At 31.6% G+C, this 15,918-nt stretch overlaps 1 protein-coding gene across 1 annotated transcript in view; it reads left to right on the forward strand.

Moving 5' to 3' along the window:
- Positions 1-1,174: 1,174 nt before the first annotated feature.
- The window catches only part of LOC124362218 (protein gooseberry-like), a 61,706-nt gene continuing 46,962 nt past the window's right edge, over positions 1,175-15,918 (forward strand). The window contains exon 1 of the mRNA XM_046816537.1: positions 1,175-1,386. Within this exon, the coding sequence (XP_046672493.1) occupies positions 1,332-1,386 (55 nt within the window). The 5' untranslated portion in view covers positions 1,175-1,331. The remainder of the gene's footprint in view (positions 1,387-15,918) is intronic.

A 15,918-nucleotide genomic window follows, 5' to 3' on the forward strand; every position in this document is an offset into this window, starting at 1 on the left:
ACCCAGGCGAGGGGAATGAAAAAAAAATAATACTTATAGGATTATTCTGGATATATGCTATAAAAATATGTGTAGTGCACACTGATCATTTTGTACTTAGGCTACATTAATTAAGTATAGACCTAATATGATTTCCCAATTTTTGCAAGGTATTATTTCTTTATTTCCAACGGACATAAATCAATTTTTACAGTAGTCTATTTAAATTAAAGTTAAATAATAACTATACAATTCTACAATGCTGGAAAACAACAACAAAAATCACTAAAAGTTGTCAACAGAAACAAAGCTTATAATCAAAAGAAACACATACAATAAGTAAACAAATGAATAACAAATATCATTAACATAGTGCGTGTAGCAAAAAGGATATTACTGGAAAGCAATTAAATTATATAACAATCAAGAACAACACAATAAACACTCTTTAGGGTATATCAACAGCTGCACCAACAGAATTGTTTAAGAAGAGATAACCTATGCACTAAATTTTTGCTCTAACTGCAAGAGGGGCCAGAGGTATCATACGTGTAGGAGTTCATACACTACATAATGTATTGTTTCCAGACAGGAGGCTAGTTCTAGTATTTTTGCAAATTACCATATTAGGCCTATAGTACAAAGTCTGTACTACAGTACATAGAATAATGGAGGAGTTACCAATCCCTGATAATGTTATTCTAAAATCTCTGCACTTGAACAGAAACACATAGGTAATTTCATCTCATACATATAAATATAATAGTCTAGCAGTGGGAAAATATTAAGTAGGCCAAGTAAACGGTTCGTATCAGTTAACATTTTACAAAAGGCTCAAACCGAATGTGTAGAACTTATTAAAACGCAGCTGGCCCCACATTATTATAAAATCACAAGACGGCTGTATCCGAAATATGTTGTTTTAAATTAATACGTTTGCTTTACTTTCTTAAATAGTACAGAGCTTGAATAACAGAACAGATATGGGGGCTTTATAAACAGCGTGATTTTAAATATGAAAAGGAATGGTAATAGGGACATTCAGAGAAGTCCGTGAGGGGTAGGGGAGAGGGTACCGACTTCATGGTAGGTTAGTGAGGAAGCTCCGCCCCTCGACCAATCAGAAGGCGGCGGCGGCGAACTTCAAAGGAACGATAAGGACGAAGGCGGAGCGTCACCTGTGAGCCCGACCAGGAAGAGATCTCACCTCAGTGTTTGGCCGTCGTCCGCCGATAGCCTTAGTGTGTGCCTTCTACAATGTGCTGCCTTTAGTCGTTCCGCGGCGGTTTACAGTGTTGTGGACTGTTCTGTGCCTTAGGACTGTACTTGTGGACCTGGAGGCTGAGTCACCCATGGCTGTGTCCACGCTGAACATGGCTCCGTACTTCACTGGTTATCCATTTCAAGGTGTGTAGCTAGCTGCCTTGGAGCCTTTCTGCAAGAAGGACGCTTCCATGACTTTTAGTTTAGTTAGATAGTGACAACTAAATGTTTTTCATTAGTTATTTTTAAAATTAAGTTTTAGTCAACTCATTTCTAATATTGTTTTGACAAACATATAATAAACTAATATTTTCACAGTAGAAAGTTTGCATAAACATTAATTTAGTATTCTGATATGGTGTGAACGTTAGCCTAAATGTATAATCAATGCCAAATTATGCGTCACTGGTATTCTGACGCAACTGCGAAAAATATGGCGAATATGAAATCACTACAGAACAGAAAAGTGTCATCCCACCCTTTGAAATATAAACAATGTTGCCCTTCCGTTCAAGTGTGAATTAAACAAAAAAACGCTTGAATTTCGATTAAGTGTAGAAGAAATTAAAGTAGCCTATTTCCAAACTTTGCAGCATGTTTTCATATATCTTATTTACAAATTTATTTGTTAACGAGTACCGTATGGAGTTTCCACGTTATAAATATAATACTCCTTATGCATTTATTGAACCAAAATAGCGTATCACAATGATAGATTGATAATAAATTACAATATACGCCATTTAATATCATAAGATTAGGTATTTGAGTTAGTGTGTTACTGCCGTCAGGTAGCTAAGAAAAATATATTTTTAAAATTTTGACTTTTAATTTTAATTAGCCTAAATAGGCTAACTATTATCAAATAATTTTTGCCGATGAACTATGTTTATGTTATTACTATCAATTAAATGATTTTCCGTTTTAATCCTTTATAAACATTGGAGAAGTGTTGTTTAAATTACGTTTATTTATTAAATATTTACTTTAATGTTTTTAACACACATATAATTGGAGTGGTTTTGAAAAGATGTGTCTACAGAAAACAATTCAATATTTAGAGGTGGATTTCATTTTTATCTCTTGTCATGAGTTGAAGGGCTGTTTAGATTTCAATGACATTGACATCTTTAATTGTCAGCATATTTTTGACAAGATGGGAACGAAAGGTGTTAGAGATTCCTAGGTTACGATTGTTTTCAGTTCGTTTTAAATTGTCCATAACGTTGGTACAGGTAGTCCTAGCCATTCATTAGTCACGGTGGGCGTGCCCCTATTGTCACTACTGGACTCTCTTTTATTTATCAAGTATCTGAATGAGCTTAGTGTATCCACTAAGGTTCATTTAGGTTCAACATACTGAAAACATCGCTATCTTTAGAATAGACAGTTTAAAGTTGTAGCAGTTAACCAATATTTATCTTCACAAATTTTCCAAATATTTGTAGTTAAAACAGGCCTGTTATGACCTGAATACAAATATAATATAATATAATTCAAATAAATATAAATATAAGTAAAAAGATTTACTATATTTGCTACAGTTATAGATTTATACGTTTCGATGATATGAATATAACCCCTTCTTGAAGTATAAAAAGCAGAGTTGGCATATATTAAAAACCATTGTATCATAAACAAACAACATATAACGATAGTAAAAGTTAAAAATGCTTTTATGCTTTCCAATTAGCCTACACATCGTCAACAACAAACTTAAAAAATAACTATAGTCTCTAACAGTCAAACACGACAGTTATAAAGTTTATATAAAATGCAAATAAAGGTTTATATTACTTTATTTTATGTAAGTATTAATATGGTTTTGTAATATTATATATTAATACTCTACTAATATAATAATAATAATAATCTTATTTAATTCTTAAGTAGGCTATCTCTTCAAAACAAGGCAATTCAAATACAAATATAGAAATTGAAAGAAGTAATACACAATCAAGAGAACCATTAAAGATTTAAAATATAAATAAACCACACACACACATTTAGGCTACATATATAATTATATAAATATATATTATAATATTATAGGATATTAATACTGTGATTAAAAAAAATGTCATTCCATATAATTCCGTTTCATAAGAATAGGCTACATATTAAGTAATAGTAAATTAAGAAGACTTTTAATGTTGTGAAGTGATGAATCGATTTATGATTTTTAACGGTGTTTACCGTTCATAAATAAGATAAAATAAATGAGTCTGCCACATTAATTCATTAGTGTATCGATAAATCCGAAGAAATCATGTCACACCAGGCTTAGCGGAACAAACAGCGCTTTCCCATTGTTAGGTTAAGTCTGTTATTGAATATGATTAGGCTATAAGCGGCAGCTTTATAAACTCACATTGTAGTCTACATGTCTAACTTTGTTAGAATTAGACTTACTTAAAGAAAGCTTACAATGGAGAATCAAAACACTTATCGGGAGTACACAAAGCATATTGTATAGTTAATAGCTATAACAGTTACTTATTAACTAACACTTAGCCTATGCAGTAACTAATAGCCTTGATTATACATCTAGTAGTTACAGAATTAACTATGGTTGGATAGATTGTCATAAGAAACACAAAACCGAATAAGCAATGCTATTAGTTTTAACTAAACACATTAGTTTTAAATCTACTTGTAAATCGATATTGGTGGAAATCCACTTAAAGCATAATTTAAAATCTAGAAATTTAGCTGGAAATCCTTAAAGGAATCTGTACTGATGTTAACGATAATGATAATGAATTTATTACATGCTTTATTTGTACTTTTAGAGTTGTCTGTAGTGAAATTTTCTGATAAAGTACATACTTTTTAGCATATTTTAGCAGCAAAAATCAAATATAGCCGTTAGTACAGGCAGCTCACAATGGGATGAATAAGTTTTGGTTTTAATGGTCTTTGTCATTAATTATGCGTTAAAGTTTCCGCGAAATACAAATATTAAGACTGTTCGAATTTGTTTAAATTTTTTAAACATAGATTTTTGAGGATAAACAATTATGCTATGTAATGAGCTTTTTAACTCAGTCTGATGTTTTTTTTTTTTTTTTTTTTTTTTTTTTTTTTTTTTTTTTTTTTTTTAAATATGTGAAATAACATAGGCTAATAAGAGTATTACAGATACACTTAATTGACGGGTAAAATTGTATGAGTGAAATATTTAGAATAAGTATAAGCAACGTAAGTATTTTACGTTTTTATGGTTCCAGAACATATTTTGGCACGACATAAATAACAAATCGGAAGCCCAAAAACTATATATAATATACAAAACATATCTGCATTGATAGTAAATTTGGGTTAAGTACGGGTTATTTTTATACATACTTATTGTGTATAGATGATTAAAAAAACTGAGATTTAAGTGTGTAGTCCTTTTTGAATTCTAGAACAAGTGATTTGGGATTGTACACTCTTCCATTAGATCTTCCTGAAGGAAAGTTAAATGCTGATCGACATAGAGAAATATGGTTTAGAACATAGCGGGAAACTGGAGGTTTTTGTAAATTGAGCACATGCAGCCCCACAAGTGAACATTCTAAGGCAATAGAAAAATGTCTCCAAAGTTCTTCACTGTACTGTTAGATTATTAGCAACGCCTCAGAGTTAGGAGATTATTTAAGTGTAAAATAATTGTGCTATTTATGACGATGAGGACTCTGATTCAGAACGTGGTGTACGGTGATGGTGATGGCAGAGCAGGCGGGTCCGTGTCCCAGTTAGGGGTAATTATTGTCAGCATGTGACGAGACCGCGATGGGCGTCGCGGCGGCGTGGCGGGCGTGACGGGCGTGACGGGGCACGCGCGGCCTGGAAGAGTCGACCGTCGCCATGCGTCCTCGGGGAGAATTTAGTGGGCACTTCGCTTCAGGGGGGATCACGCTGACATCAGGTTAAGATTAATACAACGCAACTACGAACACTGCAGAGATCTCCTCCGTAGTGTAGGGGTAACTGTGCGGCTCTCTAACCCCGAGGTCGCGGGTTCGATTCCCGGGGAGGTCAATAAAATTTGCTAATAGGTTTGTACACTTTACCCTTAAAAACGCTTAGAACAAATGATAAAAATGCCCTTGGCGTTTGTGGAATTCCCTTAAAAACTCCGATTTAATTCTTCTGAACGGAAACTCGTAAAGTAATGAAATTATTAATTGATTCTTTTATAGTCATATCCAATCAGTAAAATTGAAGGTAAAATCAGCCTTTATATAAGGATTTCATAAAAAATTACCTTTTGAATAAAAGGAATAAAAAATTTATGTAAATGTCATAATTTTTCGTACATTTAAACAGTGTAGTATTTCTTAAACAAGCAATGTTTGGGTTGGCTTTTGGACCTTGGAATATTAGACTATTCGATCCTCTCATTGTTTTCCTTTCTGTATCTGTTATGGAAGCGCTTTCTACCTCAAAAGTTTGGTTTACATGTACATTAATGCGATGCAAACGAAATTACAGGTGTAAAGCAAGCAAAACTAAAGATGACCTGTGAAACAATAGTTTGGATTTGAAGTTTTAAGATGATGTTATCCACAAGCAGTAATGATCACAGGGTTGTATATCAGATTTCCTTTCTGAAAAAGTACAACAAATTGAGATAGCATTTACATAAGAACATAAGAAAGCATGATCCTTTTCCTGGAATAGAGTAAGTACGATAATCTAGGAGTCAAGAGCTCATTTGTATTGTATAGGTACATAACCTCTTTTTTATTGCTAGATGTTGTCCTATAAGAAATCTATTGATCATCAGCCGCGCTAATTTTGTTGGAAGTGATAATGGGAAGGCAGCAAAAGAATTAAAAATATGAGTTGGACATTTTCTTACGTTAATACACTTAAAACCAAATGTCAGGCATATATATATATATATATATATATATATATATATATATATAAATGTTAAATTATCGTCAAATAACAATATAAAGACCCATAAAATGGGGAGGTTTAGGCTCTTTATCTAGTTATCAAATGATAATTAGCTATTGTTTAAGCGTATAAACGGTAAATTTTAATTGAAAAATATATATAATTATGTTGCGCGAATGTCAATTTATTTCTAAAGAAAATTCCTCTATCGGTTAGGAAAAACAGGTTGTGTGCTTATACAGTCAAAATTGACTCTTGGATCCAGGACTACAAGTAGGCTATAAACTAACAATGAACTCAAACGCATCACAATGATTTTAGGTAATTTTCTTAATTATAAACTAAGTTTATACTTACAGGATAGCACCTAGAATAGAGTATGTAGTAATAGACGCCAACTAAGTTAAGGTTAGTTATAACTGATTAGTGTCAATTTCTCCTGGCGAGAAGTTTATGAATTGTCGGTTTTAGAGACAGAATATTTAATTGTTCAATGAGAAGTGTCTAGAGATCTCTAATTTTTCATGTCAAACGTGTGCAGAGATCATTCAGCTTTATGTTACGCTTATTCTTCTCCTTCGAAAGATTTTAATTTAAACTTATAGCAGTTCATACAGAAATACTAGAAAAGCAATGGCGAAGGTAATGATGGGCAAATTAATGTTACCCACAGTACTGAATATAGACTTCCACATAAGGAATACACAGACTAACTGCATGACTTTTGGGCAAGTTCTGCAGCTCTAGTGACCGTCTTATTCCGTATATTAAAGTCAGAGGATACTGCTGAAAATCCTGATAACTTAAACAGCCGAATTGTGAGGTCCAAATTGAGTACAGAAACTAAACGACATTTTCGTGCAGATAATCATTTATGACTGAAGGAGACATCATTAACATCATCATCCATGAAACTACCAACCTCAGTTGTTGGACATCTCAATTTTCTGCTTTCGTGGCGTATGGCACGTCACTTTATAGAGACACTCGATTAACCAATTTACGCTCGTCGCTTAATAACATTTTCCCATCTTTTGCACACCTTACCTGAATTGCGCTTTTCTTCACTATAGTAGGACGTATGCCTTTACCACAGTACACCAACAGAAATTAGCCGTCTAACTCTTAATTAATTAATTTAAATTATTATCCACCATTTAATTTATAAGTATAATATTACTAAATTAGACAGTACTAAGAGTTCCTATTGTTAGCGATATAAATTATATCAACCAACCTAAGAAAAAACGTACAAACGTAAAATGAACTATAGGTAAGGCCTTATAAGTAATTATGGTAAAAAGATTTCTATCAAATGAACGAAACACATGGGGTGGAGATCTCTGAAGTCGTAGTAATAAATACTCGGCATTGAAAAGTTTACTTGTAAGTTTAATTATGACAAATAAAACCTACAAGCACCACTTTTAGATGTTGAAATTAAAATATGACATGCCACGTTGCTGCCAAAATCGAGTTTAATAAAAAAAATTATATCTGGGGGTGGGCCTAGTGGTTCCACTGTTCTTCGTAATTTTCCTTGCCAACTTAATCACTTGAATAAAACCTTAAATGACTTCTTTTCACGTTAATGTCGACTTACTGGATATGTGCGGCGTCACCATCTTGGCTCGACATTGCAGCTGTAGTCACAAAAAGGAAGATTTAATCAAGGTAGTCCTCAAAGAGGAATCATTTCAGGACTCAAGGACTCGTCTAAAATAAAATCGCGACGTGATTAGCCATTTATCGATACAACCTATAATTACGACAACTTGGTCTTGTCAGTAAGACGTCACCACAATTTATATCTGATATCATCTGGCAACTAAAACATAATCGTAGCTAAGTTACTTTATTATTAACAAAATTACTTTACAATACATACAAAAAATAAATCTCGCATGAAGGACTAATTTATATTTCAAAAATGTAAATTCTTATGGATAAAGTGCACGAGGTCAAGATATTCAGCTACAAATTTCAAGAGAAAAAAATTACTACGCGTGCCAATTAAGTTGTTATTCCGCCAAGAATTTAGTTCCAAGATAATACCACTAACCCGTAACGAATAACATGGTTGCGAAAATATATAATATATATGCAACTAAATAATGTTACATATTAACACAGTAGCAAAAACAATAATAACAATCAATAGGTATATGGAATCAAATATAACAAGCAGAGATCATAACAACAATAACGTCATACTTTTTTAACAACAATAACGTGATACTTTTATATAACACAACAATAGAATAACAATGATAAAATAAGTAAGTATTTATATACAATACATCGTTTCATGTACAAAAGAGAAACGCTAGAGCTGGTAACATACATGTAACATGTAATTATTTAACGATTAATTAACTTTGATTTAATTACAGTTGTTATCTATTACATAGATTTATGTACGATTGTCACTATTAACGGTTACGAGAAGCATGTATCAAATACATTTGAGGAGTTTGCAGTTGGTTATTGGTCGGTATTATTTTAAATAACTTTTCCGAAAACGTAAAAAAATTAAATAATTTAATTGAACTTAGATAACTTCATAGCCAAGACCAAATATTAACTGATGAACATAAACATAAACTTTGACCAGTATATATTCAACTTATAGTTTAGGAAAGTGGCATATTTCTAACGACTCATCAATTCTTTTCTTCAATTCTAAGAAGTCAATTTGTTAAGTTAAATCTTCTTTCAGTATATTTTTTTACAATTACATAATGTTATTCCCTCCAGTTAGTTACATGCAGATACATAATGTAAGAATGTTATGACCTCATGTTTAACTTCCTTGCCTGATTGCTTGAATATACCCAAATAATGTTTTAAATACCCACAAATCTTCGTAGAATAATCAAAAACTTTTCTACTTCCTATCTTCAGGAAAGGACTGTGAACAAAAAAGTTTTTAGGAATAAAAATATTTAAAAAGCTTTATCCCAACTGAAAACCGATTATCTAAGGTAATAAAGCTTATGCTGTGTTATAATGTGCGAGTCGAAATGTCCACCGTCTCCAATGGGATTCGCAAGCTGTAACACAAATTCGCCAATTGTGAACTTGTTTATGCAGTTTGATGAAAAAGTGTTCATAAATATATACAGGAACAATTCGTAGTAATCTGGTCATTTTTAAATTCTAAAAAAAAAATTAAAAAATTATCTATTTTTAGGGCCACAATATTACTCTTTATAAAACCTATCTCAGCTATATACTGTTTCAAAGAAGCTATATACTGTACTCACATACAAGAATATTTATAGTACTGCTGCTTTCCTCACAAATATTATTTTTTATACATGTTATTTAACAAAACTAATTACTTAAGTTGATGTAATCGATTTTGGTATTGGGTAATATTTTTATGTCAAATTCATAGTCAGTCCTTTAAGATAACTTCCTTGGTACAAAAAATGAAGATATTTTTTATCAATTGATTTTGAGGCCTTTCGTTTTTAAAGTAAACATCAGACCCACACAACTAAAATTAAAGGTTACAATAATCATTTTACACATACATGTTAATATACTGGTTACAATAATATAAACAATTTTTATTTAAATAAAAAACACACGTCATTAAAAAAATACAAGGAGATAATATTTTAAAGCCAGGAAAGTAAGTCTATGTATATGTATAAGTAATAAAGTAGTAAATTACGCGTATTCAAAGTGGGAAATTTAGAAAATTATTAAATCAGACCCAAATAAAACGCCTGCAGGTAAAAATGTAAAGTTTTTGTAGTGTTTACTTAGAGGAGTGCCAAGTTTTTAATTCATAAAAATATAAATTTAGTTACGTGAAAAATATAAAAAAACATGTCATTGATTTAAATTATATACTACTAAAAATTATGATTTCCTTAATCCATAAGTGAATAAAAACACATGCTGAATCATGTAAATGCTGTGAACATTTTACACATATATATATTTCTTGAGCCATTTTTACTTGGAACTAATTACAAATTTGCTTTATTTTCTTACTTCACCCAGAGTAATAATAAAAAATCTCTCTTTTTTGTATTTTAAGAAGTTATCTTAAACGGCAATGAATTTCACATAAAAACAATTTTTCTAAATCCAAAGTCGATTGCTTCACTAAGCTATCCATGAAACAGGGTGTTTATGTGAACACATGTAAAGTTTTCATAAAAAGATATATTAGTACAATTTACTTTTATTAAATTTCTCTGAAACGTTATTCGCAGAGCAGTTGTATTATTTTTAAAGTATTCCAATTATAACATTGATGGTTCGTTAACTTTTCGTGCTGTAGGAGAAAACTAAGTCAGGAAATAAAAGATTTACAGGGTTTCAATAAAAACCTCGAACTCTTACAGCTCAGGTATAATAACTGTTAGCGGTCTAAGTAATGGTTTGTTCCGGGTTTTTAACTTCATAATCACAGGAGATGATCAGAGGAAACTGACTTTTTCATCTCGCAATTTAAAGTTAAACATTATCAGGTATTTCTAGTGTACCTTTGAGGTAATGGAGTTTCAATAAATACAGATTCTTAAAATGAACAGCCTTTTTTTAGCCAATATAAAAAAATACATACACATAATTAATGAGTGTCTACTTGTATTAATTACATTACATTAAATTATATTAGTCAATATACTAGATGAAATATACTTTAGATAAACTTTAATTACAGTTTTCCTTAATATAATGGCAGTTAATTCAATAATACTATTTATTTTCAATTACGGTTGTTTAATTCAACATATTCAACAGACGTAAATAGAAACTTTGTGTAGCTAACTGTATAATATACTATAATAATATAACTATATAATATGATAAAGTTAACTATACTTTCAAGATGTATCAAGACTTCTAAATAATATTCTGTATAAAATAGTGTACTTCAATAATTTGTATATATTGCAATTATCGAGATTGAAACATTCTTATTTTATCGCATAGAATAACATGAAGTTGTGTTACAGTGTATTAGGCTATATACGAGTACTTATCAAATGTCTATTTTAACTGAAAAATTAAATTTACTAAATATTATACCTCAAATAACTTTGAATGTAACTTTGGTCTCACGATTTGAAAAGAGAGTTTGAACATTATGTCTTGGACACAGAACTTGCTATTTGGCATGAACATATTATTTTGATGAAACGTCTCCCTAGATATGTTTAGAAGCCAAACACTTCTTTGCAATAAGTCGATAAACAAAAAATCGAGGCTGAATGTTTCTATATTTGCACATTTTCTAAGGTATTTAAGACTGAAACATAAACAAATCCACAAATCCTACATAATCACTTAGGAAAAGTTGAAACTTGTTCAGCGTTGAAAGAACCGAAAGATAAATAAGGGGATAAATTTGATTAAAATGTTGAGTCCTCAGCAGAAATATTAACACCAGAATCTAATTTCTTGTTGGTACTTTGTTTTATTTTGCACGGGTTTGCTCTGTAAAGCATCTCCATTCGAAATCAAAGTTTACATTTTTGGTAACATGGCGAATAGGATTTCAATTGTGAATTTTATATAGACAATTTAGAAAACAGATAATTCTACTATTCGTGCTAAATTTCTTAGATTTTTGTTATTTTCCAGTAAGATTGTATCAGAATTACAGAAGGGGAATCAGTAATTTGATAAACATGTGTTTTAGATTGTTCTTCTAAGGAGCATCCCCTTAAAATGTTGAATTCTCTAAAACTTTTATTTTATTGACCTTGTTAAATCTCGACTTCCTTTTTATGCGCAATCCTTAAAATATTAGTAGGTCTTCGATTTTTTCAGTACACCCTTGACTACTTTTTTATTATCTTATTTATTACCTCTTAATGACCTTTAAAATAAAATTCAACTTAGTTGTATGTTTGCATCTAAAACATCCTTTAGACCCCTTGTTCGTTCCTGAGCCACTTTCTTACTTTTTCATTGCCGATAACATGAAATAACTGCACATGACAACGCATGACGGAAAAATTTGTTTGCAAGATATTAGAAATATAATTTTTAGTAAATTTATTTTTTTGACATTTTTCATAGAACTCTCCCATCCCCAAATAAACAGATCCTCTTCCATTCTCTCCGTACATTAGGGGTAAAGGATGTATTTTACCTTTACGGAGGAGGGGGGACGAGCAGTCCCCCTACCTTATATTACTTCTTGAATATTCGAATGGTTTCCCAATAAAGCAAAAGAATATGAGAATGTTTTTAAGTCCATTAAAATAAAAATGCATAATTTTAAATTTAAAAATATAACGATTATAAATTGTTTCCTTGTGTTTATCCTTGTATTATCTTAATGTAATTGAGTCGATCATTTTGTATCTACCAAATTAAGAAATCATAATTTACCTTGGAAACCAACGTAGTTTTTTATTTTCTTTTAACAGGGGTTATAGATTGCAAATCCTGTATTTGTTAGCTTTCTAAAAGTTTTAAAACGCTCCGATTTACGAACTACAGAATCGTGATAATTAAAGGAGGGAGAAATAATAAATCTCTTCTGTTTTATAAAATTTAACGTTATTTTCCTTTCTTAATCGCTTAGAAACTACTGGACCGGATGTACTGAAACCTTAATTGGGGTCCCTATACTTACATATTCTTATTTCGAATATCTCCGGCTGCGCCTCACTGGTCTCTAAAGTTACGAAAAATCCCATCTCGGTCTCAAAAAGTTGTATTACAGCAAACACATTTTATTAATTGAATGAACCTGTTAAATGTAATAAACTGTTCTGTGTGAACATTGTTTTTTGACAGCACAACATACGTTTAAGCATTTTAGCTATTATTTTAAATTTGTTTACATCTATAGTCTTGAAAGCAAAGCTTAATAGAAACAAAACTTCTTACTTAGATATTTCTGGAATCGCTGTTGAGCACAATGTTTTATCCAGAGATGAAAAAATTATATGTTAGGAAAAATATAATTTTTACTTTTTTAGCAAATATTAAGTATGCAGTGCTTCTTCAGTAGAGTAAAGCACATATATAAGACTAAGTTACTATCTAACTTTTATTACAAATTTTAAAACTGTTGTAAAACGTATCTTGTATTTTTGACCGATCACACACACACACACACACACACACACACACACACACACACACACACACACACACACACACACACACACACACACACACACACACACACACACGTGTATTTTTTAAATATTTTCTTGATCATGGCGTTAAGGCAAACTTAACATTAGGGTCGGATATGTAATTCACTCAAACAAGATATGGGTAACTGCTATTTAAACTATAATAAAAAAAATGATAATATTGCTGCATTTGCTAAATTGTATTTGACTGATTATCGTAGTTTGTCTAGAATTTTTATTTTATATATAGGTTATAGTTTTTTGAACATATTAATAGGATTAATGTCTTAATGGTTACTATTGTAACTTTGTTGTAACTACTGTATGTTCTATTATGTGTACAATGCCAATTCTTAGTTTTTTTTTATCTTTACAGTTAGGATGTATCTGAAGAGGGCGAAAAGAAGTCAATAACTTCATAAATATGTGCATGAGGAATTCCCTCTACGGTTTCCAATACTCGAACAGGAGGTCTCATTCACCATACCCCATTTCCTAGGCCTCAAAACAAGTAAACTGTAATTTCTTTATAATGTTATCTTCACTAATAGGCTCGTCGTGTACCTTGATTCTGTTGAAATGACCAGAAAATTTTTGCAAATAAGCTCGGTGAATAAAAATAAAAATCCTGCTTGAATGCAGTAACTGAGCCAGGATATTCTGATCTGAGAGCAGCGCTACGCGGCGTCGGCCCCTCAGAGGCCACCTCCCACGTCGCGGCCGGGAATGACAGCATATCTGACAACTAATGCCGCTTACTGGGGATTACAACCATAAGGCTCGCCGCGCCGTGCCGTGCCGATGGGCCGCCGTGCCGTGCCGACCAGGTGTGCTACCGAGCCAGCTAAACTGATCTTCAGATCCAAACGTGACCCTCATACTGATTGCCTCTGTTTATCGAACTGGCTAGATCGAACCACTGTGGGTTCCCCCCCCCCTCGCTGCTTTCCATTTACGACTCGTACTAACGCCAGAGATTATAATGTTAATGAAACTGATATAATATACAGGGTGTAAAAAGTCCCGCACTGGCTTGGTACCTCCCGAACGATTAAAGGTGAAGCAATAAAATTAGGTACATCATTACCGCACCAATAAATCTACTTTTTAAAGTAACTACCATTTTTTGGCTTGTCGAAGGGATGGCCCGCAAGAAGTCAGAAGAAAATCTTAAATAGGAGCATAGGTTTTGTTAGTAGAGTACAATGCCACAAATCTAACCTCAAAGGGTTACATTTTTAAAAACATTACGCTGGTTAAAAGTTTGAAACAGTTTACAATATAGGTCCTGTTTTAGATTGTTTAATGTTCTTGTCTTGGCTCAAGTTGTGAAATTTAAACTTAGTAAATGAATACTGGACTCAAGAAATCGTTTTTACAGGGTATGTAAGCGACAAAATAATTTGACAATTTGGCTAAAGAAATAATAGCAAAGAAAACTTAGTTAGGTTAGATTAGATTAGGTAGGATAGGTTAGATTAGGTAGGTTAGGCTAGATTAGGTTAGGCTAGGTTAGACTGGACGAAGTAATAAATAAAGCATGATTAATCACTGTGGCCAACTTCACTCAGATAATAATATGTACAGTGAGTGACAAGATGAAGTAATAAATAAACCATGATTAATCACTGTGGCCATCTTCACTCAGATAATATGTATAGTGAGTGACAAGATGAAGTAATAAATAAACCATGATTAATCACTGTGGCCAACTTCACTCAGATAATATGTATAGCCACTGTATAGTGAGTGATAAATAGGACATTAACAACCACTTTGACCACTTTCACTAGCTATTATAGATATTACCTGGATGTTTTATGTAATAACTGGATTAATTGGCTATAAACCTAAACAAATAACTCTGTCATAAAATATAGTTATAAGAAATTGAAAAAAGTTAAAGTTTATTCGTATGTTTAGTATACAGTTGAAGAGTCGTATATGAACATACAAATAATAACAAATAAATAAACCTACATAATTTTGATGTAAGTTATGAATGGTAATCATGAAACTTTATGTTCAATGGTGAATAGTTATTATATATTTTTTCGCTTCCTAAATTAGTCCTTCCTAAAATATTAAATACTGCATTAAAACGAGCCAGATGTAGAGAAACGACCATACGTTTTATCCCATAAATCAATGTTAACTTCATCAAGCCCTTATTTTTTCTTAGGATTATGGAATATGTTTTATTTCACAAATATGATTAGTACGAATCCAAACGATTTTTAGCTCTATTTAGTAAATAATTTTTTGATTATTTAAACGTGGAAATTCTTTTGGAGATTGAGGGTTTTAAGTTTTTTTATCAAATAAACTAACAAAATATTTAGCAAAATTAAACACGTTTTAATGAGTATTAACAATATCTTTAAATTGAAGCTTATAATAAGATGCTACATTTTCTTAGTTTCATGTTATTGTTATCGAATTGAAATCAAGATAGCCGGCAGTACAATAAGAGAAAATTAAAAATTCTAGGCAAAAAGCGTACGTGAACCTTGCTTCTCTTAAATCTCCAAAAATAATAATAACATTACTTAAGCATTAAAGACGCATTAAAACCGAAACGAAATTATTTACTAACTTCCGGTCATGGTAGAACTCCCCGGACGGTATAATACCTCTGGGACCAAAGAGATTTTAACTCCTT

This window comes from Homalodisca vitripennis, chromosome 5 (assembly GCF_021130785.1).
Source record: "Homalodisca vitripennis isolate AUS2020 chromosome 5, UT_GWSS_2.1, whole genome shotgun sequence".
Classification (NCBI taxonomy): domain Eukaryota; kingdom Metazoa; phylum Arthropoda; class Insecta; order Hemiptera; family Cicadellidae; genus Homalodisca; species Homalodisca vitripennis.